Consider the following 24,065-nt stretch of genomic DNA (forward strand, 5'->3'; position numbering starts at 1 on the left):
TACCGCCCCTAGCACTGAAGCCACTGAGACCACGCCCCCTGCTACCAGAGTCAAGGCAGGAACTACGCCCAGTACCACCAACACACTTTCTAGAAAAAAACCCCCAAAGAAAACCGCAGGGAAAGTTCAGGGTTCGGCCGAGAAGAAGCCTCCAAAAGCCCCGATACTTGCTACGGCGGAGGCATACGAAGACGACATTGCGCCGCCGCCCTATGCTCCTATGTACCCTGACCTTACGGGCCTAGCAGAAGGCCCCGCTGACGCCGAGACTTCCGGGTCAGAGTCGGATGCCGGGGAGACGTCCCGCCCAGCCTCACCTGAGTCACCTGGCCTCGCAACCACACGGAAGAGTAAACGGGTTGTGAAGAACATTACTCGGTTCCCCCAATCGAGTCCGCAACAGGCCCAGGCCCTTCCGTCCAACCGAAAAGGGGGAACCTCCCACTTATTCCCAGTTCGACAGTCCACCACCTATACCCCTAACCCGGCGGAAGGGGGGGGCCAGCCCATCGAATCAACAGTTTATAGCCACGTTCCCTTCTCAAGTGCCGATTTGTATAACTGGAAATTCCATGGGCCGTCCTACGACCAGAAACCCGAGCAGCTGATAGAGCTGGTGGAAGGCATTATATACAGCTATAATCCAACTTGGGCAGACCTTAGGCAGTTGAGCGCCCACATCCTGACCTCTGAAGAACGCCGCCTTTTACAACAAAATATGGAGCAAGCCATCCGGGATGCGAATCCGGCCCATGCCAATTTACAGAACCTAATAGAAACGGAGGCGCCCATCGCTGCCCCTACGTGGGACTACCGAACCGCCGAAGGCCAAACCTTTATCCGCCGATACCAGCAGGCGTACCTGGCCGCCTTAAAGAAGGGGAAGCAGAAGGTTACCAACATGGGAAAAATCCACAGTGTAGTCCAACAAAAGGACGAGAGTCCAGGGGACTTCCTTGAACGACTTATGGAAGCATTCAGAAGGCACAGCCCGATAAATCCCGAAGACCCTAAGAACCTCCCAACCGTGGTTATGAGTTTTGTTAGCCAGTCAGCACCGGATATACGACGAAAGCTACAGAGAACGGAGGGGTTCGAAGGGATGAGCCTAAGCCAACTGAAAGCTATAGCTGATCGCGTATTCGGATATCGCGACCAGGAGGAGAAGGTGGAGGCCCGGAAGGAATCGACCAGACGGATGCGGGAGAAGGCAGATGTGTTGGCCACGGTGCTGGAAGAACGAATGAGGTCTAGACCAAAGGGGAGGGGCAGGAGAACAAGAGGAACGCGGTCCCCCATAGGGCGTAACCAGTGTGCAAATTGCCGACAAGAAGGACACTGGTGGGCTGATTGTCCAGAGGAGATACGGGACAACCCGAGAGAAGAGGAATCATGGGACCGGCAGAGAGAGGAGGAGACCGGCGACCGCACGGGGGCCCCTAGGCGAGGCCGTGGAAGGGGCCGAAGAGAGAGAGGACGGGATGACCGGAGGGAATGGCAGATGGCTGTGGACGCTACCCGAGACAGCACAGCATGAAGAAACCGGGAGGGCAGAGTCCCCACTGACCCTCTGGTGGAAATTCGGGTGGGGACAGAATCTATGAAGGCCTTACTAGACACGGGGGCCCAGCGATCTGTTATCACCACTGCCATAGCCCCAGCCACGAAAGAACTATACCAATTGTGGGAGCCTCCGGGAAATCCCTTGCGGCCCCCCTCCTCAAAGAGCGCCAAGTCCAGATCGGAGGGACGATGGTGTCCCATCAGTTCATACACATCCCTGGATGCCCGGTCCCCTTGATTGGTCGAGACCTACTCTGTAAGCTCCAGGCCACCTTGAAGTTCAAGACTACGGGTGAAGTGGAAGCTCGCTTTGAAGATCGGCCAGTGACACTTATCTGTCCAGTAAGAGAAGAATGGAGACTACACGTTCCCCCAACTGTAGGACCCGGCGACTGCCGTTACGACCAGAACACCCCTTTCGCCCAGCAGAGGCGAGCCATAATGGATGAAGTGCCTGATGTATGGGCAGAATTGAACCCCGGCGGGCTGGCCGTTAACGCTATCCCCATCTGGATTGAGCTCAAACCAAATGCTCAAGTTGTCAACCAAGGACAATACCACATCCCCTATGCAGCCCGGCATAGTATGCATACACATCTACAGAAACTCCTTCAACAGGGAGTCCTTAAACCAATCAGATCCGCATGGAACACCCCATTGTTGCCCGTTAAGAAACCAGGAACATCCGAGTACAGACCCGTCCAGGACCTGAGGAAAGTCAACAACCAGGTAGCCGACATAGTTGCCCTCGTACCAAATCCATACTCCATCCTAGCCCAAGTGCCATCTCAGACCAAGTGGTACAGTGTCATTGATTTGAAGGACGCCTTCTTCTCCATCCCTCTTGCTGTTGACAGCCAAAAGTTGTTTGCCTTCACGTGGGAAGACTTGCAGACGGGAACCAAGCAGCAATATACATGGACCCGTCTTCCCCAGGGGTTCAAGAACTCGCCTACCCTCTTCGGCGACCAACTCGCCCAGGACCTGAAGACGTATCAGGACGAGTATGGGCCGGTCGTCCAATACGTGGATGACCTGTTGGTGGCCCGTGAAACGTACACCGAATGTGCTGAAGCTACACTCTACCTCTTGAAGACCCTGGAAGCCCAGGGGTACCGGGCCAGTCGCAAGAAGGCGCAGATATGCGAGATCGAAGTCGAGTATCTGGGGTTTCGCCTCCGAGAAGGAACCCGAAGGCTCGGTATCCCCCGAACCCAAGCTATTCGCAACCAACCCACTCCTGCAAACAAGAAGGAATTACGGGCACTCCTCGGAGCCGCTGGATATTGCCGCATTTGGATCATCAATTTTGCTATCCTGACCCACAGTTTGTATGCCAAGCTGAAGGGGCCTGAACTCGAGGGCCAGGATCTCCAGTGGGAGAAAAGCGAACTGAAAGCCCTTCAGGACCTTAAGGATGCCCTTGCGGCCCCACCAGCGCTCGGACTGCCAGATGTGACTAAGCCGTTCCACTTGTTCATCGACGAAAAGAAGGGATTGGCACTTGGAGTCCTCACCCAACTGGTCGGTACCTGGCAACGCCCTGTAGCATACCTCTCCAAGAGCATGGACAACGTGGCACGAGGATGGCCGGGCTGCCTACGAAGCATTGCGGCTGCTTGTCTCCTGATACACGAGGCCAATAAACTCACATTCGGCCAAACACTCTTTGTGACCACACCCCACACCATCCGCGGCCTACTCGAGAGCCACGGACCCAGATGGATGACCAACTCCCGATTGGTCAAATACCAAGCCCTCCTGTGCGAAAATCCGGAGGTGCGGATCCTGGACACGACCAACCTCAATCCTGCCACCCTCCTTCCGGCCCCTGAACCACCACTCCACGACTGTGAAGAGGTAATGGCCACTGTGCACTCGAGCAGACCTGACCTGAAGGATCAACCCTGGCAAGGGGGCATCACCCTTTTTACCGATGGAAGCAGCCAGGTGATAGAGGGAATTCGAAGAGCTGGCTATGCGGTGGTATCTGAGGACCATGTGATCGAGGCTATGGCTCTGACACCCGGAACATCAGCCCAGAAAGCGGAGCTAATCGCCCTCACCAGAGCCCTCCTGTGGGCTGAAGGAAAAGTTGTCAACATTTACACCGACTCCAAATACGCTTTCCTCACCCTCCAGGTGCACGGAGCCTTGTACAAGGAGAGGGGATTTCTGACAGCTGAAGGGAAAGGACTTGCAAATGCCGCTGAGATCTGCCAATTACTCGAGTCGGTATGGAAGCCGAAGAAGGTGGCTGTGATGCACTGCAGGGCCCACACTGGAAGAACGGACCCTATCGCCCGGGGAAATCAGCGGGCAGACGACGCTGCAAAAAGGGCAAGTCAGCTCCCCTACTCCTCTCACCCTCCTGACCCCGTACTCGTCGTCCAGCTCCCTACGGAGACCCCTATTTACACCCCCCAAGAAACGGAATGGGCCCAACAAGAGGGTCTACAGTCACGCAATGGCTGGTGGATACTACAGGATGGGCGCATATGGATACCCGAAGCCTTGGCCTGGACGGTGGCCAAGGAGGCTCACGACCGCACCCACCTGGGAAGGGACGCCCTGGGGCGCTTACTTGAGAAGACCTACTACATCAACAAACTATCCCTGTGGACCAAAAACGCTTCCAGCCGATGCGCGACTTGTGCCCGGAACAACCCTCGAACGGGGCCCGGCCCTATGCCAGGACATGTTCTCCGAGGCACCAGCCCTTTCCACGTGTGCCAGATTGACTTCACACACATGCCCCCGGCGCGCGGCTACAAAGCTATCCTCGTCGCCGTGTGTACCTACACCGGATGGATTGAAGCCCAGCCTACTAGAACGGAAATGGCTAAAGAAGTTACTTCCCTACTGCTTCATCAAATCCTACCCAGATACGGCCTCCCCAAGCAAATAAACTCTGACAACGGCCCCGCCTTCGCTAGTGAAGTAACACAACAACTCAGTACAAGGCTGGGTCTCGATTGGAAGTTGCATTGTGCCTGGAGACCCCAAAGCAGTGGAGTAGTGGAGAGGGCTAACCGATCCCTGAAGAACCAGCTAGCCAAGCTATGCCAAGAAGCAAAAGCCAAGTGGCCCGACCTGCTTCCACTGGCCTTGCTGCATCTTAGGTGTACCCCCAAGGCTACCGGCCTTACTCCCTACGAGATGATGTATGCTAGGCCACCACCACTACCCTCCTTTCCCGACTCCTTGCAGATACAGGGTGAGAGTTCCTTAGTGAAACAGATGAGAGCCTTACACCAGGTAGTGCAAGACATCCAGCAGTACACTGAAAGAGTAGCTCCCTTGGTCCTCACCAATCCTACGCACAGGTTCAGGGTGGGAGACGAGGTCTGGGTAAAAGAGTGGGATGAATCTGACTGCCTAAAGCCAAAATGGAAGGGGCCCTCCCTTGTTCTCCTAACGACCTCCACCGCTGTTAAAATTGCAGGAAGCCCAGTGTGGATACATTGGACCCGATTGAAGCCTGCTGCTCCCACTAGCAGCACCCTGAAGCGTTGGACTGCGCACCAACATCCTGACGCTCCATTACGGCTGACTCTAAGAAAGACGTGAACCACCAGATTCATGCCTGCCCAGCAACAGGAACTCAGTTTCTGGACCCACTGCGTTTTTGGCTCTCTCTTTATCGCAGCCTTCATCGTGGGCCTCATTATCTTCTTGCTGCAAAAGCTCGGATACCTCCCACCACATATATAATGCTGACCATCTTCCTTCTCCTGTGTGCAGTTCCGAGCTATCATCCTGCCACCCTGAGCCTGAATTGCACTGAATGTTTGCGCCTCGTGCGCCACCGTATAGAGGGAGGATATCACCTAGTCACTACCCTCATTCACCAGACGCAGCCCCCGGAAGGCGATTGCCAGTTTCTCCCGACTTGTGCCCTCATCACTCCGAATGGCCTCCAACAGTTCCACAGATGCCTCCAAGGAAATCTCACTATCTGCCACAGCCCTACCAAACCAAGATACTACAATGTCACCCTCAGCGTAGGACTCCCTGCGTATGTGGCCGGACCTCCGGGAGTCGAGGGAGATGGCATTCTGTATTACATTAATTCTACTCGTATCCTTGTCGGTGGCATCCAAACTGTAGCAACCCTCACCTTCGACGTCTGTGCCGCCATGGACAAGCACCCTTGGTCTCGCAAGTGTGGTAGCCAGAGTTGGCGAGAGGCATACGTAAGGACCACAAGTATGTCTGCCCCTTCAGTCCAGACATGAGATGCTGCTCCCCGTGGGTGTGGCTCCCATGCGCCGGCGACACTCGAGCCTCGGGCTGGGACCGAGTATGTGCTTATACGGGAGGAGGATATGCCGGATGCGCCGGCCTGGGCGAATTTCGTCGAGGTTCTGGTAACTATGTGTCCCTAGACTGGCCCATCCGAGGACACGACATGCCCTGGAGAGGAACGTGGGGCCTCGGCATTGACGGCGGAGGAATGGATCCGTTGACATATATTACCATATATCAGAGTCTCGAAACGAAGCCTCCTACGCACTACCAGACTACTGTTGTCGGCTACCAAGACGTATTTGATGAAATTGCTCGTGCTGAGCAGACCGAGACTAAATTCCCCATTTCCCCAGAAGCCCGAAATATGTTCCTCAATTTGGCTGAAAACATCGCCCTCTCCCTCGGAATTGCCAACTGTTTCGTCTGTGGAGGCACCGACATGGGTGAACAATGGCCCTGGGAGGCGAGAGAGATCCGACAACACACATGGGATGCACTCAACACCACTAACATTACCTTTCCCCAACGGCCGAAGCCGTACGAATGGGCCCTGAGAACAAATATCATAGGTACCCTCTGCGCTAGTCGAGCGCCATCGAAGCGTTACTCTGTACCAGTGGGAGACTCTGCTTGTACGGGGGTTCTTCAGTATAATGGCAGCCGGACGACCTGGTGGCAAACGGACAACCTGCCCGCCCCGGAGCCTATCTGGACAGAACCCACCTTGAACACGACATGGACATACGGAGGGAACGCCTCCCTCAAGTGGGTAGCCCCGGCGGGCTACTACTATATCTGCGGACGCAGGGCCTATGAACAACTCCCGACCCGCTGGTACGGTACCTGCCTCTTGGGCACGGTCCGACCTAGTTTTTTCCTTCTGCCCATACAAGTCGGCGAAACTTTGGGAATCCCCCTATACGTGGAAAAGGGGCCTGATAACCCTACCCGACGAAAACGGTCTTTCCCAATCATCAAGCCCAAAGTCCAGATTGGAGACTGGAAGGACAACGAGTGGCCGCCTGAACGTATCATTCACTACTATGGACCGGCCACATGGGCTGAAGATGGTACCTACGGGTACCGCACCCCTATCTACATGCTGAATCGCATTATTCGCCTACAGGCCGTACTCGAAATCCTCACTAACGATTCTGCCCTGGCCCTCAATATCCTAGCTCGACAGAACACTAAGCTCATTACCGCCGTCTACCAAAATCGCTTGGCTCTTGACTACCTCTTAGCCCAGGAGGGCGGGGTGTGTGGCAAGTTTAACCTCAGTAATTGCTGCTTACAGATTGATGACCAGAGCCATGTCATCAGGGAGATAACTGACCGGATGGTCAAACTAGCCCACGTCCCCGTCCAGACCTGGAACAGTGCGTGGGATTGGACTTCCTCCCTCACCAGCTGGCTCCCAACCTCCGGGAGCCTGCAAGGCCTCCTCGTCATGGGTGGCCTGTTCTTGCTGTCTGCCTAATAATACCTTTGTCTCTCCCCTTAGTTTTCAGGTGTCTCCGCTCCACCATGGAAAGCATCGCTGACCGCCGTGCTGCTGCCCAACTTATGGCTCTCCAGATGTACTCCCCCATTCCCCAGTCTGATGAAGCTGACGATGAAGCACCTTGTGGCTGATGTGCACTTTGAACCCCCTGAGTCACTCAATGGGCCATCACCCTTGTGCCAGCAAAAGACCGGCTACAAAGGGGGGGGGATTCCACTAGGGGCCCTCCGTCTCAACCCCGGCGAAGCAACCAACGGCTGCGCAAGGGCTAGGGCTCGCTTGTTGCCTCCCTCGCTAACTATCCTTGTCCTTTCTTTCCTTTTCAGGGTTCATGGAGGTGATACTCTCCACCAGAATGGATGTTCAAGTATCAAAAGGGGGGAATGAAGGAGTGGAACGCCGGGTACTACCTGAATACTACTGAGCAACAGGACAACCTCATGTTTTGTGCCTACTGATGGACTTTTACTTATGCACTCTACCTCTGCTTTTGGCTGTTTGGCCACACCTTATTACTGCACTGGACATTTGTGCCTTATCCAGTTTTACTGTTTACTAACAAGACAAGTTTGCTGTTTACTAATGTACAGACAGAATGCAGGGCTATTAGATATATAGCTTGTAACAGTAGTTTGCAAGGCCTATACAAGACCAGCTTGCACGTAGCAACGCCATCTGAATAGGCGACCTTGGAGGGTGCTGACACCCCCCCTGCATTCCTGAGCCGCACCTTATCTCCTGTGCTAGAAAGGAGCATTGTGTGTGTACAGAATAAGCTGCTAAGTTTCGTTTTTCTTGCCAGTATCATTTCAGTGTTATGACGTGTGTACGTACTGGGACTACAATTTTGTACTGTAAGAACTACAAATGTTTACTGCGCATGACAGGTATGACGTGTAAGGGGCCAAATGCGCAGGCCCAGTAGGGAAGTATAAATGTAAGCGTCAGATGATTTATGACACACAGTGTCCCGAGGCTACTCGGTGCTGTTCACTTGCTAGCAATAAAGTTGCCTTGTTTGGAACCAAAATTTGCCTTTCGTCTCCTGATTTCCCACCTGTTTCAAATTTTTATTTCACAATATTTACATCTACATATGGGAAGATTTCAAATAAATTAAAAAGCTGTCAAATAAGTAAAAAAAAAAATTTTGTCTGCCACCTTTTAAGGCTTAAGGCACTGCCTATCCAACTGGAACAGCTTTTGACTTTTTACAGGTGGATCACACATAGGCAGTCCCTTATATTTCTAATCATCTTTTACTATTGCTTGCAATAGTGCTTGCTATTGTTTTGGGTGAACTAAAACGGCGTCAAGCTCCGCCTACTGGCTTCAGCCCTTATAACGGACTAGATAGGAAAACTCCGCCTCCTGTTTTCTTCAATCTCCCTACTGTACTGAAAAGAACAGGCAATGCCTCCTGCAGTACGGCAAGTTACCCCCTTCAAAACCATATGAGTAAACGTCACCAAAACACTACAACCTGTACACAAGGCTACTTTTCCTTTCATTCTATCTCTTTTCATTTTTAGAAATTGTTTATTAAATTTTAATAACAGGGGTAGGAAATACAAATTACAAGAAATAATCAGGTAATCACACCAAAGAATATCAGTGGACAGGTAACAGAGGGAGGAAAAGGAGGGAGGTAGGAGGAGGGTAGGGGGGGGGAAGCAATTTGTGAATGCATTCAAAGCAAAACCTGCAATTTGCACTCGAGTACTAGGAAGATCTCTTGTTTAAAGAAAGATAGGTTATTAAAGGGAGCCACACTTTATCAACATATAAGGAATTTCGAACTTTGAGGGCTAAAGATAGCTCGAATTTGTGGATCTGTAAGACAGAATGCCACCAAAAGTGAGAATGAAGAAATGAGTTATCCTTCCAATTTGTTAAAACCATTTTTAAGCCTACAGCAATTAACGTATCATACAGTTTGGAGGAATATTTGTCTAGAGCACTTTCAATAAATTGCCAACTAAATATGATCTTACTAACTGAAAGTGCTTCAGACAAATGTAAAATATCAGAAATCACACGCCAAATATTGTTCCAAAATTTGAAGGTTTGAGAACTTCTATGTTACTATGTTACAATGTGGTTGAAGGCTCCTATGGTTGATTTTTCATTCTATCTCTTCAAATAAACACATTAACTACAGAAGCCGTCTCCACATTGCACAACACTAAAAAAAGTAAATTGTAAGCCACTTTGAAACTTGCTTTTGGATAATAGTGGGATACAAGAATGCATAAGTAAAAAATAAATAATGGCCACCCACCACGAAAGGGTAAAGGCAGTGTGGGAGGTACAGAACGTTTGAGACACATCAGTAGTGGTAGCCTACAGGCCAGAACCTGCACACAACCGGTGCTTACAGCAGATCTAGTACAGTCAAATTTGGGGAAAGGATACAATAGAAATAAAACATGGAAAAGAAAATATGATGATACCTTTTTTTATTGGACATAACTTAATACAGTTCTTGATTAGCTTTCGAAGGTTGCCCTCCTTCGTCAGATCGGAAATTAGCAAATGTTGGTAGATGATGACAGTATATGGAAAAGGTATTAAACGGATACAGCGGGAACCTCGGGATCTTCCCGATCAGAAAACTTTTAAAAGTTCTCATTTTTTTTTGCCAGTCGTTTAGATATGGACATTTTACATACATCCTCCGAATTTTTTTTTTTGTTGTTGTTGGGATCCCGCAGATCTGGCTTTTACACCGTCCCACACAGTATATAGAAGTGAAACATCAAAGCATTTCAGGCTACAGGTAGCGCTAAGTGAGGCACTTTAGAGGCCAAGTTTCCACATATTTTCCAAGCACTTAGCCTTCCAAAGTTCCATAGAAACCTATGGAACTTTGGAAGGCTAAGTGCTTTGAAAATGAGCAAAGGCACATACTGCATGGTACACACTGTTAGGGATAAGAAATGGTGGGTGCAGTGCAGCAGCCCCGCAGGACACAGAGACACTGTGGCAGCAGAAGCGAGACGTGTGCAAGCACATTGCATTTGCCACTAGAGACGAGCTCGAGGCCGTTCGTCAGTGACGGCATAACGGGCCCCCCACACAGGCGGGTCGCGAGAGCGTTCTCATCAGCGGAAGTGAGCGCTTCTTTCCGCTTCCTGTTTTGGATCGCCGCCAGGGGAAGATGGCGTCGAACCTGGAGTCGGAGCTTCACCTCATAGACCCCAGTTTGCTGGAATGTTCGGCCAAAGCGGTGGCCCTGGTATGTGGTGAGGGGGGAGGTGGGGGCGACGGCTAGGCCTTTGCCTGGGTACAGAAGCTGAGGTTGTCACCGCCGACTTTCTCTTTCCCTTGGTACCGGAGGGCTCGGGCAGAACCTCCCCCCCCCCCAAGTGGCGCCTGTATCACCCGTTAGGCGTCAGGTATGGGGAGCCCTTAGCCCGGAATCTGGCGGGGGAGGGGGGGGGGATTAATAAACCTCTTTTTAAGAACTTGACAGACCTTCTTCAAGTTTTTAGGGATCTTCAGCCTGTGGTCTCCTAGGTCACCTGGTAGAGATGTAGCTGACCCTGTGTTCTGGGGGACCTCGATCGGCTCTTGGGGTTTGATTTCTCGTGTATGTGGTAGGTACAGAATCCTCGGGTAGTAACTGTCGCATGGATTTATAATTGGGTTGGGGGGGGGGGGGGAAGTTTTAGGAAAATAAAAGGAAGAGGGCAAATTTTATTGCAGTGCTAGTGATGAGCTGGATGTAGCCCAGCGTGGGAAAAAATGATTATACTTCAGAATCTAGTTTTGTGTACAATGAAGAAGGCCCCTGTATACGTTGCAGAATTTGCTTGTAGTGGGATCTCGTCCAAATTCTTGTGCCTCTTCATTCCTCTTTTCTCATTCTTAAATTTTGGTGCCCTATGCTAGTTAAATAGGTTGAACACAACTATACCTTAGAAGTCACTTAAGTTGAAACCCACATATGCCTTATTTACTATCTCTTTAATAGCTGTAACAAAGAAGAACAAGAGTTTAATGAATGTTGCATTCATATCTGCTTGTTTAAATTTCGATCACCTTATTCTTTATGTAACACTAATTGTTTTTCTTCCAATCTATTATCTACCAATAACGATACATTGTAAGCCACATTGAGCCTGCAAAGAGGTGGGAAAATGTGGGAAACAAATGCAATAAATAATAGTTGAGTTCTCAGTTCAGGACAAAGGATATTGATTTCTCCAAATGTCAGTCGTTTGGCGTCAAGTTTATTTCTTTAAGAAATTATTTATAAAGCCTCAGTTTAGTTGATGTTTTAGTGTTATGTTTATTAAAACTTGATGAATCACTTTTTTTTACAATATAAGTCAAAAAGATTTACAGTTATGAAACAGTATGGCATTTATGTGACTGGATGAAGTTTGCCTAGTTTATAATTTTCATTTTCAAGTGCATGAATTAATTCTGGAATATATTTAGGAAAGTTTTAGGAAAGTAGTATTTCCTTGATATTTTAGGAGACTTTGAAAATTGCCAGTAAGGTTCAAAGTCACTAGAAGTGAATGTATGGTTCTTGGTTTGTTTGACATAATACACCATTCTTTATACGACACAACAGAGCAGTTTACAAATTAAAATAAGTAAGCTAAAGAAGAAACACCATTTCAAAATTGGAGAGGGAAAGAACAGGAGGCAGGCACTCAAACCCAGCCCAGAATTATCTACGCTGGCTATCCTTGAATGTTATAGGCCCATGGAAATAGGTAAGTTTTGAAGGCAGATTTAAATTTTGGGGAAAAGGAATCTACATGCAAAGCTAAAGGCGTAGAGGCTTATTTTCAAAGCACACTTACAAAGTTACACAGGTTACTATGGGGCTCATTTTCAAACTTTTTAGACTCACATTTTATAAGTCTATGTGCTTTGGAAAATGAGCACCATAGTGGTGCAAAGCAGGGGAGTGGCACAAAAAATGCACACTGATGGACTGAATTTCACTGAGTGGTTCAAATAGAAGGCAAGTATAAATGACCATCATGTAGTGAATTTAATGTCATGGTCAGAGCATCTGCTCAAATAGCTGAAGACCATTATGAAGTACGTCATGTATCATCATAAGAATCTTGAGTTGAATATGATATTGCATGGGCAACCAGTGATGTTGCACCAGAAGAGGAGTAACATGGTCCTGTCCTTTTGCATGAGAAAAAATTCTCATTGCTGTGTTTTGCACAGTTGGTAAGTGCTTAATAGGGAAGTTTAGTGTAAATGATAGTACAATAATAAAGCTATTAGTGCATAGAGTAAAATTGTTTGAGTTGGCTTGTCCAGGTAGCATTGCACAGAGCGAAACTGTGTTAGTGCCCAGAAACATTTCTTTACTAGCTTGAGTAGAGAGGTGTGGTAGCCATGTTAGTCTACTTTTAAAGGTAATCAACAGAAATAAAACAAAATAAAACATGGAAAAGAAAATAAGATGATACCTTTTTATTGGACATAACTTAATACATTTCTTGATTAGCTTTCGAAGGTTGCCCTTCTGATCTGACGAAGAAGGGCAACCTTCGAAAGCTAATCAAGAAATGTATTAAGTTATGTCCAATAAAAAAGATATCGTATTTTCTTTTCCATGTTTTATTTCTATTGAATACTTTTACTAGCTCGGAAATTTGATGTTCAAAGGACAGAGTTCAGTTAATGAAGACCCCTAGGTATTTAAATTGAGAGGCAAGGAAAATAGTTACAGGAACTACTGAAGAGTAAGTGGGTCTGGCAGTGTGCCAAGAGGCTACTGTCTTAGGTTCAAAAGCAGGTCATTGTTGCAGAACCATTTACAGCGGTGTCCAAAAAGGATTGGATTTTAGTAAGATAAATGTTTGTGGGATTAGCATAATCGAGTGTCATTCGCGCAATAGAATGCATTAACCCTGTGATTTTATTACTTGATATATCATTGGGTTTTCTTGTTTATTCTTGTGATAGTCCTTTGTATTCTCCCTTCTGTTGTGTTGTAGTGAGTTGTTGAAGATGACAAATGATGATGAAAATATCAGGGTCGTGGAGTCAGAAGCAGTTTTGGGTGGTATTATATTTACTAGTACTTTAGATCCAGAACAAAAACTATCAAGCCTAATTTCAGTACGAGTCGGAATCAGACAGTAGAAAGGTAGACGAGTCGGAGTGTACTGACTCTATGGCCTTGGAAAATATGAGTTACAGAGAGGAGTCTGAGTCTGTTTTTGCCTTCTGGTAATCAACTCTGTGCAAAACTGCAGTATCAAAATAGCATGCTGTTGTGTGAAAAACATGTGTACAAATGTGGAAGAGCACAGTGAAAGTATGCATACATGAATCTGTTTTAGCAGCAGCTATATTTTGCATGCAGAAAAATTATATCAGCATTCCTGCATGTGGTAGAATGCTATTCTGTGCATAATATTCTTGTTGGTATTTGAAAACAATTGTATTGTCACTTGGAATTGCATGCATATACGTGTATGCATGTGTGTTGTTATTCTGAGCATAAGTGTGCAGTCCAGTGCTTTCCCATTCATAACTATAGTGCCTTCACCTCAGCTCCTCATCTGCAGTTTTTTTTCATCATGTTCGTTTATTGTGTAACTTTATATACTACTTAATTTGTACACAAGTCTAGGCGGTATACAAAAAGTATAAAAATGAAACACAATAAACAAGTAGAATGGAATGCCAATAAAAATAGGAAAGACACGTGCATATTGAGAGCCAATCACACAATAATATAACATGACCCATAGAACAAATATGTAATATGGTGACATCGGACAAGTCCAACACCTGTCATTGTCTCCGTAAGCTAGGTGACAAAAAAAGGGCTTTCAAAGCAGCCTTAAAATGGGTGAAACTATATTCGGAACGGAGTGTAATAGGTAAAGCATTCCAAAGGGAAGGAGGTATGAAGAAAAATGCTGTATTTCTAGTACTTGCCCTAGTTGATCCCTGAAGATCCAGTCTGCGGTCACTGATGGAACGTAAAAGACGTGTCTGTTTGTAAGGAATGACGTACGAGGCTAAGTATTGAGGAAGACCAGTATGTAGTGTTTTATGAGCAAGCATCAAAATTTGAACTTAATCCTAAAGGTTACAGGCAACCAATGTAAGCACTTAATCAACAAAGGAAGAAAGAAAAACCAGACATGAAAGCCCCATTAATACCAGCCAGAAAAGATAAAGCTAACCTTTCACTCCTGGAAAATCGTGCGCTCAGTGCTCAGATCTTGTATGCACATTGCATCTGGGTTTAAATGAGCTGGGCACCGATGTCAGTATGAGTGTTTGTGCACAGTTTGCTCGTGTGCAAAATTAATGTTGGGCAGTTGCAGTAGTGCGGAAAATTGGGCACAGAAGCTGCACCAAACAATTCACAAAGCCTCCTCAGTTTGCTTGGGGCCTTTGTGCTGGTTGTGGCAGGTATTGCACTCACCTATGGGATTCATGGATAGCAAGAGGGCATCAGCGTCATTTAGACAAGTTATCCAGCTACCAGCCAGGTCTGATCAGAATGTGCTGATGTCATAGTAACCACATAGTAAGTGCTTGCTGCCTCTGTTTTTATTTTATTTTTTTGGTCCCACTTGGCTGCATATCTAAACTAGTGGTCTGATTACTACTACTATTTATCATTTCTATAGCGCTACAGAGCATATGATCTTGGGTTATACTATAGCAGAGCTTGATTGGGTCTGGACCCCAAATGGGATCAGAAAACTCATGTTTGGCATTGCTACATAAGTGCATCATTATTCTGCACCTTCTGGGTGGTGGTGGTGGCGGGAGTGTCACATAGTTTTATTTGACTGTGATCATGGAAGGCACGGCCACTAAAAGATTGATGAGGGCTGCTCAACATTTTAGAAGCTTGTGAGAGTAAGTTGTAAATGCAACATTTTCTTTCAGTATATGTATGAAAACTGTTTTGTTGTAAAAGGATACATTTGTTTTAATAATATTTTAGTTTTATGCTAAAATCACATTGAAGACAGAATTTCACCTTTTTTATTTATTTATTTATTGCATTTGTATCCCACATTTTCCCACCTCTTTGCGGGTTCAGTGTGGCTTACAATAAGATATGAATAGTGGAAATACAATTGTACGGCTTGGTTATGGGTTACATTGTACAGGTTATGCGAGACCATCGAAGTATCGTTAGGAATATTACAATGGGACATCAACATTGAAACATTGGAAGGAGACAATGGGAAGCTTAAAGGGCAGTAGTAAAGCACAAAGACATATGGTGTACATATTTCTGTGAGTACATGTATGGGTGATTTGGAATTAAGGGGGGTGATGCATTGATGAATAGTGAGTGTGGACTCTATGTGTTTTGGCTCTTTCCGTAGATTGTTTCAAACAGGTGGGTCTTCAATGATTTGCGGAAGGAAGCTTGTTCGTGAATCGTTCTTAGGTTGCGCGGCAGTGTATTCCAAAGCTGTGTGCTCATGTGAGAAAAGGTTGATGCGTGTAGCGTCTTGTATTTCACGCCCTTGCAATTAGGGAAGTGGAGGTTGAGGTATGTTCGGGTTGATCTTTTAGCATTTCTGGGTGGTAGGTCTATCAGCTCGGACATGTAGGCTGGGGCTTCACCATTAATGATCTTGTGGACTAATGTGCATACCTTAAAAGTGACGCCAGTGGAAGCCAGTGTAGTTTCTCTCGTAGTGGTGTTGCCCTTTCATATTTTGGTTTTCCGATCAGTCTGGCTGCTGTGTTCTGGGCTGTTTGAAGTTTCCTCAGTATTTGCTCTTTGCAGCCTGCGTATAGTGAGTTGCAATAATCCAGATGGCTGAGCACGAGGGATTGCACTAGGTTGCGAAAGACGAATCTTGGGAAGAATGGTCTTATCCTTTTCAATTTCCACATGCAGTAGAACATCTTCTTAGTTGTGTTATTTGCGTGGGTTTCGAGTGTCAAGTGGCGGTCGATAGTGACTCCAAGGATTTTGAGCGTTTCTGAGATCGGAAGGTTTAGGTTTGGTGTGTTTATCGCGTTGAATTCATTTGTGTTGTATTGGGAGGTGAGTATCAGGCATTGAGTTTTTTCTGCATTTAATTTCAGACGAAATGCATCTGCCCATATGTTCATGATGTATAGACTTTGATTGATTTCTTTGGAGATCTCTTTGATGTCTTGTTTGAAAGGGATGTATATTGTCACATCATCGGCGTATATATATGGGTTGAGGTTATGGTTTGATAGGAGTTTTGCTAAAGGGATCATCATTAGGTTGAAAATAGTAGGTGAGAGAAGTGATCCTTGTGGAACTCCACATTCAGGTGTCCATGCCTTGGACGTGGTTGAATTTGATGTGACTTGATACGAACGCAGGATTAGGAACCCCTTGAACCAGTTCAGGACATTTCCTCCAATGCCAAAGTATTCAAGTATGTGTAGTAGGATTCCGTGGTCGACCATGTCGAAGGCGCTTGACATGTCAAATTGTAGGAGGAGTATATTAGTGCCAGTTGCTATTATTTGTTTAAATTTAGTCATAAGGGTGACTAATACTGTTTCTGTGCTATGGTTCGACTGGAATCCTGATTGGGCATCATGCAGTATTGAGTGTTTGTTTAGATAGTTTGTGAGTTGTTTAGTTACCATTCCTTCGGTTATCTTGGTTATTAGTGGGATGGATGCTACTGGTGTAGTTGGTTATTTCGCTTGTGTTTTTCTTAGTATCTTTAGGAATTGGGGTTTGAATTGGAATCTGTTTCGTTTGACATGCATATTTGATTATTAACTGATTTGCCTTCATGGTCCTGATTAAGTTCCTGTTCATCATGCTTACTCCCTTGCCCCTTTGCATTTCTTCTCGTTGCGGATCCAGTTTCTCCACTTCTGTGGCCTGATTAAGTTCCTGGCATGATTTTGTTTTTGTTTTTTTCCCAATATTTATTTTGTAATAATCTCACTTTTGGCCGTAGCATACAGATGTTTATGTGGGTACTGCCCAGGAAAGATTTAGGGGGTCTTTTTACAATGGTGCAGGAAAAAGTGGTCAAATTTCCCATTTTCTTTTTCAATTAATGGCCAAATGTGGCCATTTAGTACATGAGCACTTACCAGCACATGCTTAATCTTCGATGATACTACTTTCCATTTAACACTAACAGTTATTTACTATTTTACTATCTACTAACAATAACACATTGTAAGCCACATTGAGCCTGCAAAGAGGTGGGAAAATGTGGGATACAAATGCAATAAATAATAATAATAATAATAATAATAATAATAATTTGTAGGTGTTAAGGGCTCACATGCTAATCGTGTATTAATCAGCATGTGTGGCACTGATCAGGTCTGCAAACATGTGGACAATGGGGAGCCGGTTGATATTGTATATCTGGATTTTCAGAAGGCGTTTGACAAAGTGCCGCACGAAAGACTCCTGAAGAAATTGCAGAGTCATGGAATCGGAGGTAGGGTATTATTATGGATTAAGAACTGGTTGAAAGATAGGAAGCAGAGAGTAGGATTGCGTGGCCAGTATTCTCAGTGGAGGAGGGTAGTTAGTGGGGTCCCGCAGGGGTCTGTGCTGGGTCCGTTGCTTTTTAATGTATTTATAAATGACCTAGAGATGGGAATAACTAGTGAGGTAATTAAATTCGCCGATGACACAAAATTATTCAGGGTCGTCAAGTCGCAGGAGGAATGTGAACGATTACAGGAGGACCTTGCGAGACTGGGAGAATGGGCGTGCAAGTGGCAGATGAAGTTCAATGTTGACAAGTGCAAAGTGATGCATGTGGGTAAGAGGAACCCGAATTATAGCTACGTCTTGCAAGGTTCCGCGTTAGGAGTTACGGATCAAGAAAGGGATCTGGGTGTCGTCGTCGATGATACGCTGAAACCTTCTGCTCAGTGTGCTGCTGCGGCTAGGAAAGCGAATGGAATGTTGGGTGTTATTAAGAAGGGTATGGAGTCCAGGTGTGCGGATGTTATAATGCCGTTGTATCGCTCCATGGTGCGACCGCACCTGGAGTATTGTGTTCAGTACTGGTCTCCGTATCTCAAAAAAGATATAGTAGAATTGGAAAAGGTACAGCGAAGGGCGACGAAAATGATAGTGGGGATGGGACGACTTTCCTATGAAGAGAGGCTGAGAAGGCTAGGGCTTTTCAGCTTGGAGAAGAGACGGCTGAGGGGAGATATGATAGAAGTGTATAAAATAATGAGTGGAATGGATCGGGTGGATGTGAAGCGACTGTTCACGCTATCCAAAAATACTAGGACTAGAGGGCATGAGTTGAAGCTACAGTGTGGTAAATTTAAAACGAATCGGAGAAAATTTTTCTTCACCCAACGTGTAATTAGACTCTGGAATTCATTGCCGGAGAACGTGGTACGGGCGGTTAGCTTGACGGAGTTTAAAAAGGGGTTAGATAGATTCCTAAAGGACAAGTCCATAGACCGCTATTAAATGGACTGGAAAAATTCCTCATTTTTAGGTATAACTTGTCTGGAATGTTTTTACGTTTGGGGAGCGTGCCAGGTGCCCTTGACCTGGATTGGCCACTGTCGGTGACAGGATGCTGGGCTAGATGGACCTTTGGTCTTTCCCAGTATGGCACTACTTATGTACTTATGTACTTATGCCACGCCCACTTTCCGCCCCCAACATGCCCCCTCTACTATAAAATGAAAATATTTTTTAACGTGCGGTTTGTGCTAATCTCAAACATTGTAGGACTTCCCATGGTAAGCCCTTTAACCTATGGTAAGCATACTCTAGCGCTTACTGCAGCTTAGTAAAAGAATCCCTTAGTTATTTTTTGCATTCCTCTACAGTGTAGTGTTGCAAGGACAGGATAAGGATGGTCCTCTGACCTGAGCAGAGCCAAACTGACCTTTGTGCAAATTCCTGAAAATTGGACTGACCATTGTTTACTCTCTCAAAACTTCTGTACTTTGATTTAGGACATGACAGCTGTGCAAGATGACGCACTGCACCCTAGCCTGTTGGGGGCAGTTACTGACTGGGCCCGAAAGTTAAGCAAAAAAAAAAAAAAAATCCATTCTTGTGATGATGCTGTAATCAACATCTTAAAATTGTGATGTAGAATGAATAGCACAATGTTTTAATGCTGTTTAATTAAACTTTTTTCAATTTTCTCTCTATAGCTTCCCTCTCTGAAGTAAAACTATGTTATCTCTATTGCTGAAATAAGATTTCTGTCCTTTTTTTTTAGTCTACTCATCTTCAGGTCATATATTTCTAACCTGAGTAGCTCCTTGAGATCTTCCATTAATATGTTTGAACATATTGTAGAGGTAGATGGCAATGTTATTTTTCTAATGAATTATGTGAAGTGGGTGCTATTGAAGAGATTAGAAGCTAACTTCTTAGCCAGTTCACGTTCACTAGGAGTGGCCTAGTGGTTAGGGTGGTGGACTTTGGTCCTGAGGAACTGAGTTTGATTCCCACTTCAGGCACAGGCAGCTCCTTGTGACTCTGGGCAAGTCACTTAACCCTCCATTGCCCCATGTAAGCCGCATTGAGCCTGCCATGAGTGGGAAAGCGCAGGGTACAAATGTAGCAAAAATAAAATAGATACTATTGGACATTCTACATGGAATGTTGCTACTATTGGACATTCTACATGGAATGTTGCTATTCCACTAGCAACATTCCATGTAGAATCTCAAATAGTAGCAACAGTGGAGGAGTGGCCTAGTGGTTAGGGTGGTGGACTCTGGTCCTGGGGAACTGAGTTAAATTCCCACTTCAGGCACAGGCAGCTCCTTGTGACTCTGGGCAAGTCACTTAACCCTCCATTGCCCCATGTAAGCCGCATTGAGCCTGCCATGAGTGGGAAAGTGCGGGGTACAAATGTAACAAAAATAAAATAGATACTATTGGACATTCTACATGGAATGTTGCTACTATTGGACATTCTACATGGAATGTTGCTATTCCACTAGCAACATTCCATGTAGAATCTCAAATAATAGCAACAGTGGAGGAGGGGCCTAGTGGTTGGGGTGGTGGACTTTGGTCCTGGGGAACTGAGGAACTGAGTTTGATTCCCACTTCAGGCACAGGCAGCTCCTTGTGACTCTGGGCAAGTCACTTAACCCTCCATTGCCCCATGTAAGCCGCATTGAGCCTGCCATGAGTGAGAAAGCGCGGAGTACAAATGTAACAAAAATAAAATAGATACTATTGGACATTCTACATGGAATGTTGCTACTATTGGGGATTCTACATGGAATGTTGCTATTCCACTAGCAACATTCCATGTAGAAGGCTGCGCAGGCTTCTGTTTCTGTGAGTCTGACGTCCTGCATGTACGTGCAGGACGTCAGACTCACAGAAGCAGAAGCCTGCGCGGCCGCATTGGTGATCTGCAAGGGCCGACTTCTACATGGAATGTTGCTAGTGGAATAGCAACATTCCATGTAGAATCTCAAGTAGTAGCAACAGTGGAGGAGTGGCCTAGTGGTTAGGGTGGTGGACTCTGGTCCTAGGGAACTGAGTTCAATTCCCACTTCAGGCACAGGCAGTTCCTTGTGACTCTGGCCAAGTCACTTAACCCTCCATTGCCCCATGTAAGCCGCATTGAGCCTGCCATGAGTGGGAAAGCGCTGGGTACAAATGTAACAAAAATAAAATAGATACTATTGGAGATTCTACATGGAATGTTGCTATGTTGCAGGATGTCAGACTCACAGAAACAGAAGCCTGCGCAGTCTTCTACATGGAATGTTGCTACTATTGGACATTCTACATGGAATGTTGCTAGTGGAATAGCAACATTCCATGTAGAATCTCAAGTAGTAGCAATAGTGGAGGGAGTAGCCTAGTGGTTAGGGTGGTGGACTTTAGTCCTGGGGAACTGAGGAACTGAGTTTGATTCCCACTTCAGGCACAGGCAGCTCCTTGTGACTCTGGGCAAGTCACTTAACCCTCCATTGCCCCATTGAGTCTGCCATGAGTGGGAAAGCGCGGGGTACAAATGTAACAAAATAAAAAATAAATAAATATTCACATTCACAGTGGAAGTGAAATAGCTAAAAACATTCTGTAAGGGTGTGTTACTGATTCTACCAACAAAAATGATACAGTGCAGTCACAGTTCTACTTGGTATAAAGATGCTATGGTGCAGGGGTGGCTCAAGCCAATCTGCTGCCTGAGGCTAGGAATGAGATGGTCCCCAGCCCACTGGAGTCTCGCCTCCTCTTTCCTGAGATTACAGTCAAGGAGTAGGGTGGTTGGGTGTGATTGAAAACAGCAAATTGACAGGAGCATTCATACATGTCCCCAGTGAACACTGGTAAAGTTTTACGTTCGCCGATGCAATGCTTCCTGAGATATAGTAATCTGTTTGACCCCTTACTGCAGCCTTCTATGGTATGACTTTGAGATTTCGGCAACTTTGAGACACTGTATCTCCGGCAATATTTTGTTGAGAGAAACAAAATTTGGCCATCTTGTAAAACTTTTTGCGCTCTCTTAAACAAAATAATAAAAAAATCTTCATGAGCGATTTCCATGAAGAAAACTTGGAGCAAACTTGGTCCGAAAATTTTGCGGCACGAAAAAATTGTAAAGTTTGGCTTTTTATATTTCTGGAATTAAAGGTGTGATAAACGTGAAACTTTGCACACAACAACTTATCAACACAAGGTTTTCGAATATAAAATTTCATTCTCCTAATATTTTCCATTAGTTCACAAATTGAGTGTAAAGTTGATGATTTTTGCAAAAACGCCAAAAATAGGGTATTTTTAGCCCACTTTTACAAAAAAAGACCTTCTAGAAACTCTAATCATTTTCATTAGAAAGAGCATGTTTCAAACCCCTTAAAAAAGTAGGGTTGGCATATAAGGCCCTAGAAAAGTAACTCCATACTTGCCGCTCCTGGGAAACCCAGATTTTCAACCGGGTCTGTGGCACAAGGCATTTTGTAGATGGAAAACGAATGGTTTAAGCTACTTGGTACAAGTGGTCTCTGAGGAAGGACGAATAAAATCATTCGCAGAACTGGAAAATTAATACCATTTGGCCCCATCGGATCTCTTCCATTACCATCAGTTACAGCACTATGTTAAAAGCCTGCCCTGGGATTCTATGACTGAGGATGTACAGGAGGAGCTAGCGGAGGCTTTCTCCTTTTGGGCACAGCAGAAAGTGCCATTGGCATACCATCATAGATGCATCAGAGATAACTGCCCAGAGCTGGACTTTGCTCACCTAGCGGAGGCCTGGAGCACAGAGTTGGGAACCGTGATAACTCCAGAGACTATCAAAGAGCATACCTTGGGTATGAGAAGATGCACAGCTTTCGCAGGGCACTGGGAACTGCAATATAAAGTAGTGTCCAAAGCACACATACCACCTAGAAGAGCTTTCCACATGGGACTGTCCCCGGATGGAGCATGTCCAAAGTGCGGGGAAGAGGGAGATGATTTGGGCCACATGTTTTGGAACTGTCCAAAAACTCGGAAATTCTGGAACACTCTGCTACAGTGGATATCAGGGCTTTGGCAAACACCATGGAGACCCGAGCCAGAGCTCCTGTCTGGAAAGCTATAGATACTAACCCCAACACCGCTGGGAATGAGGAGCTTTGCATTAAGAACTATTGTAATGGCTAAGAAAGCCATCCTGTCTGCATGGCTGTCTTCTGGAGGACCCACAGCACAGTACTGGCGAGGAGGAATGTTAGAACTAATGCGCTATGAACGCCTTGAGGTAAATAGGCAGCCCCAGCTAAAACAACGAGAATTCACACGGAGATGGAGTCCATTGTGGGAAACCTTAACTCCTGCGGCGCGGAGCTATCTTTTAAATATGTGACTTATAAGTTTAATGGAAATGACATGGCTGGCTGATCTGAGGAGTGAAAGCACCGGGTGTGTGTGTGTGTGGGGGGGGGGGGGGAATAAAATAGAAATGAAGATTTGCAGAAGCAGAATATCAAACATATAAACGGCGAGTGACCGACTCACTCGCAAATGCGCAGTACAGACTTCCCTCTCTGTCCCACCCCCGCGTCAATACGTGATGACGAGTGCGGGACAGAGAGGGAAACTGCGCCGCCGAGGTTGATACCGCTCCCCCCCCCACCCGCCCACCCGAGGTCGCCGCTACCGTTACCCCCCCCACACACACACACACACCCACACCCGGCCCGGGCCCTCTCTCCGCTACTAAACTTACACATCCATTCGCCGGAACGCAGCACGCACATCAGCTGAGCTGCCGTCGGCCTTCCTTCCCTGCCTGTGTCCCGCCCTCGCTGACGTTACGTCACAGGAGGGTGGGACACAGGCAGAGAAGGAAGGGCCGACGGCAGCTCAGCTGATGTGCGTGCTGCGTTCCGGCGAATGGATGTGTAAGTTTAGTAGCGGAGAGAGAGAGGGCCCGGGCCGGGTGGAGGGATGGCGGCGGCGGCGATGACTCCGGGGGGGGGGGGGGGGGAAGAAAGGAAGGAAGGAAGACCTCAATACCAGCCCGTTTTTACGGGCTCAACGGCTAGTTATGTATGTAAGCAGTAACGTGATATTGGAATTATTTGAACAGTTTAAAATAATCTTTATTGTTCTAATCTTCAATAAAAATCATTGAAACATACCTATGAATTCAGGTGTTAAATCTGATAAACCACTAAACAAAAATGATTCAAGTGTTTTACAAACAAAAAAGGTAAGGGAGACTCATACAGGACATAAACAAGGGCATCTGCATAAGGAAGCTAGGTTTCAAAATTAAACCTTTTATTAATAAATTAT

At 46.3% G+C, this 24,065-nt stretch overlaps 1 protein-coding gene across 1 annotated transcript in view; it reads left to right on the forward strand.

The window, feature by feature from the left end:
- Positions 1 to 10,472: 10,472 nt before the first annotated feature.
- UBR2 (ubiquitin protein ligase E3 component n-recognin 2) overlaps positions 10,473 to 24,065 on the forward strand; it is a 282,054-nt gene continuing 268,461 nt past the window's right edge. Inside the window, 1 exon segment of the mRNA XM_030195781.1 lies at positions 10,473 to 10,556. Within this exon segment, the coding sequence (XP_030051641.1) occupies positions 10,479 to 10,556 (78 nt within the window). The 5' untranslated portion in view covers positions 10,473 to 10,478.

This window comes from Microcaecilia unicolor, chromosome 3 (assembly GCF_901765095.1).
Source record: "Microcaecilia unicolor chromosome 3, aMicUni1.1, whole genome shotgun sequence".
Taxonomy (NCBI): domain Eukaryota; kingdom Metazoa; phylum Chordata; class Amphibia; order Gymnophiona; family Siphonopidae; genus Microcaecilia; species Microcaecilia unicolor.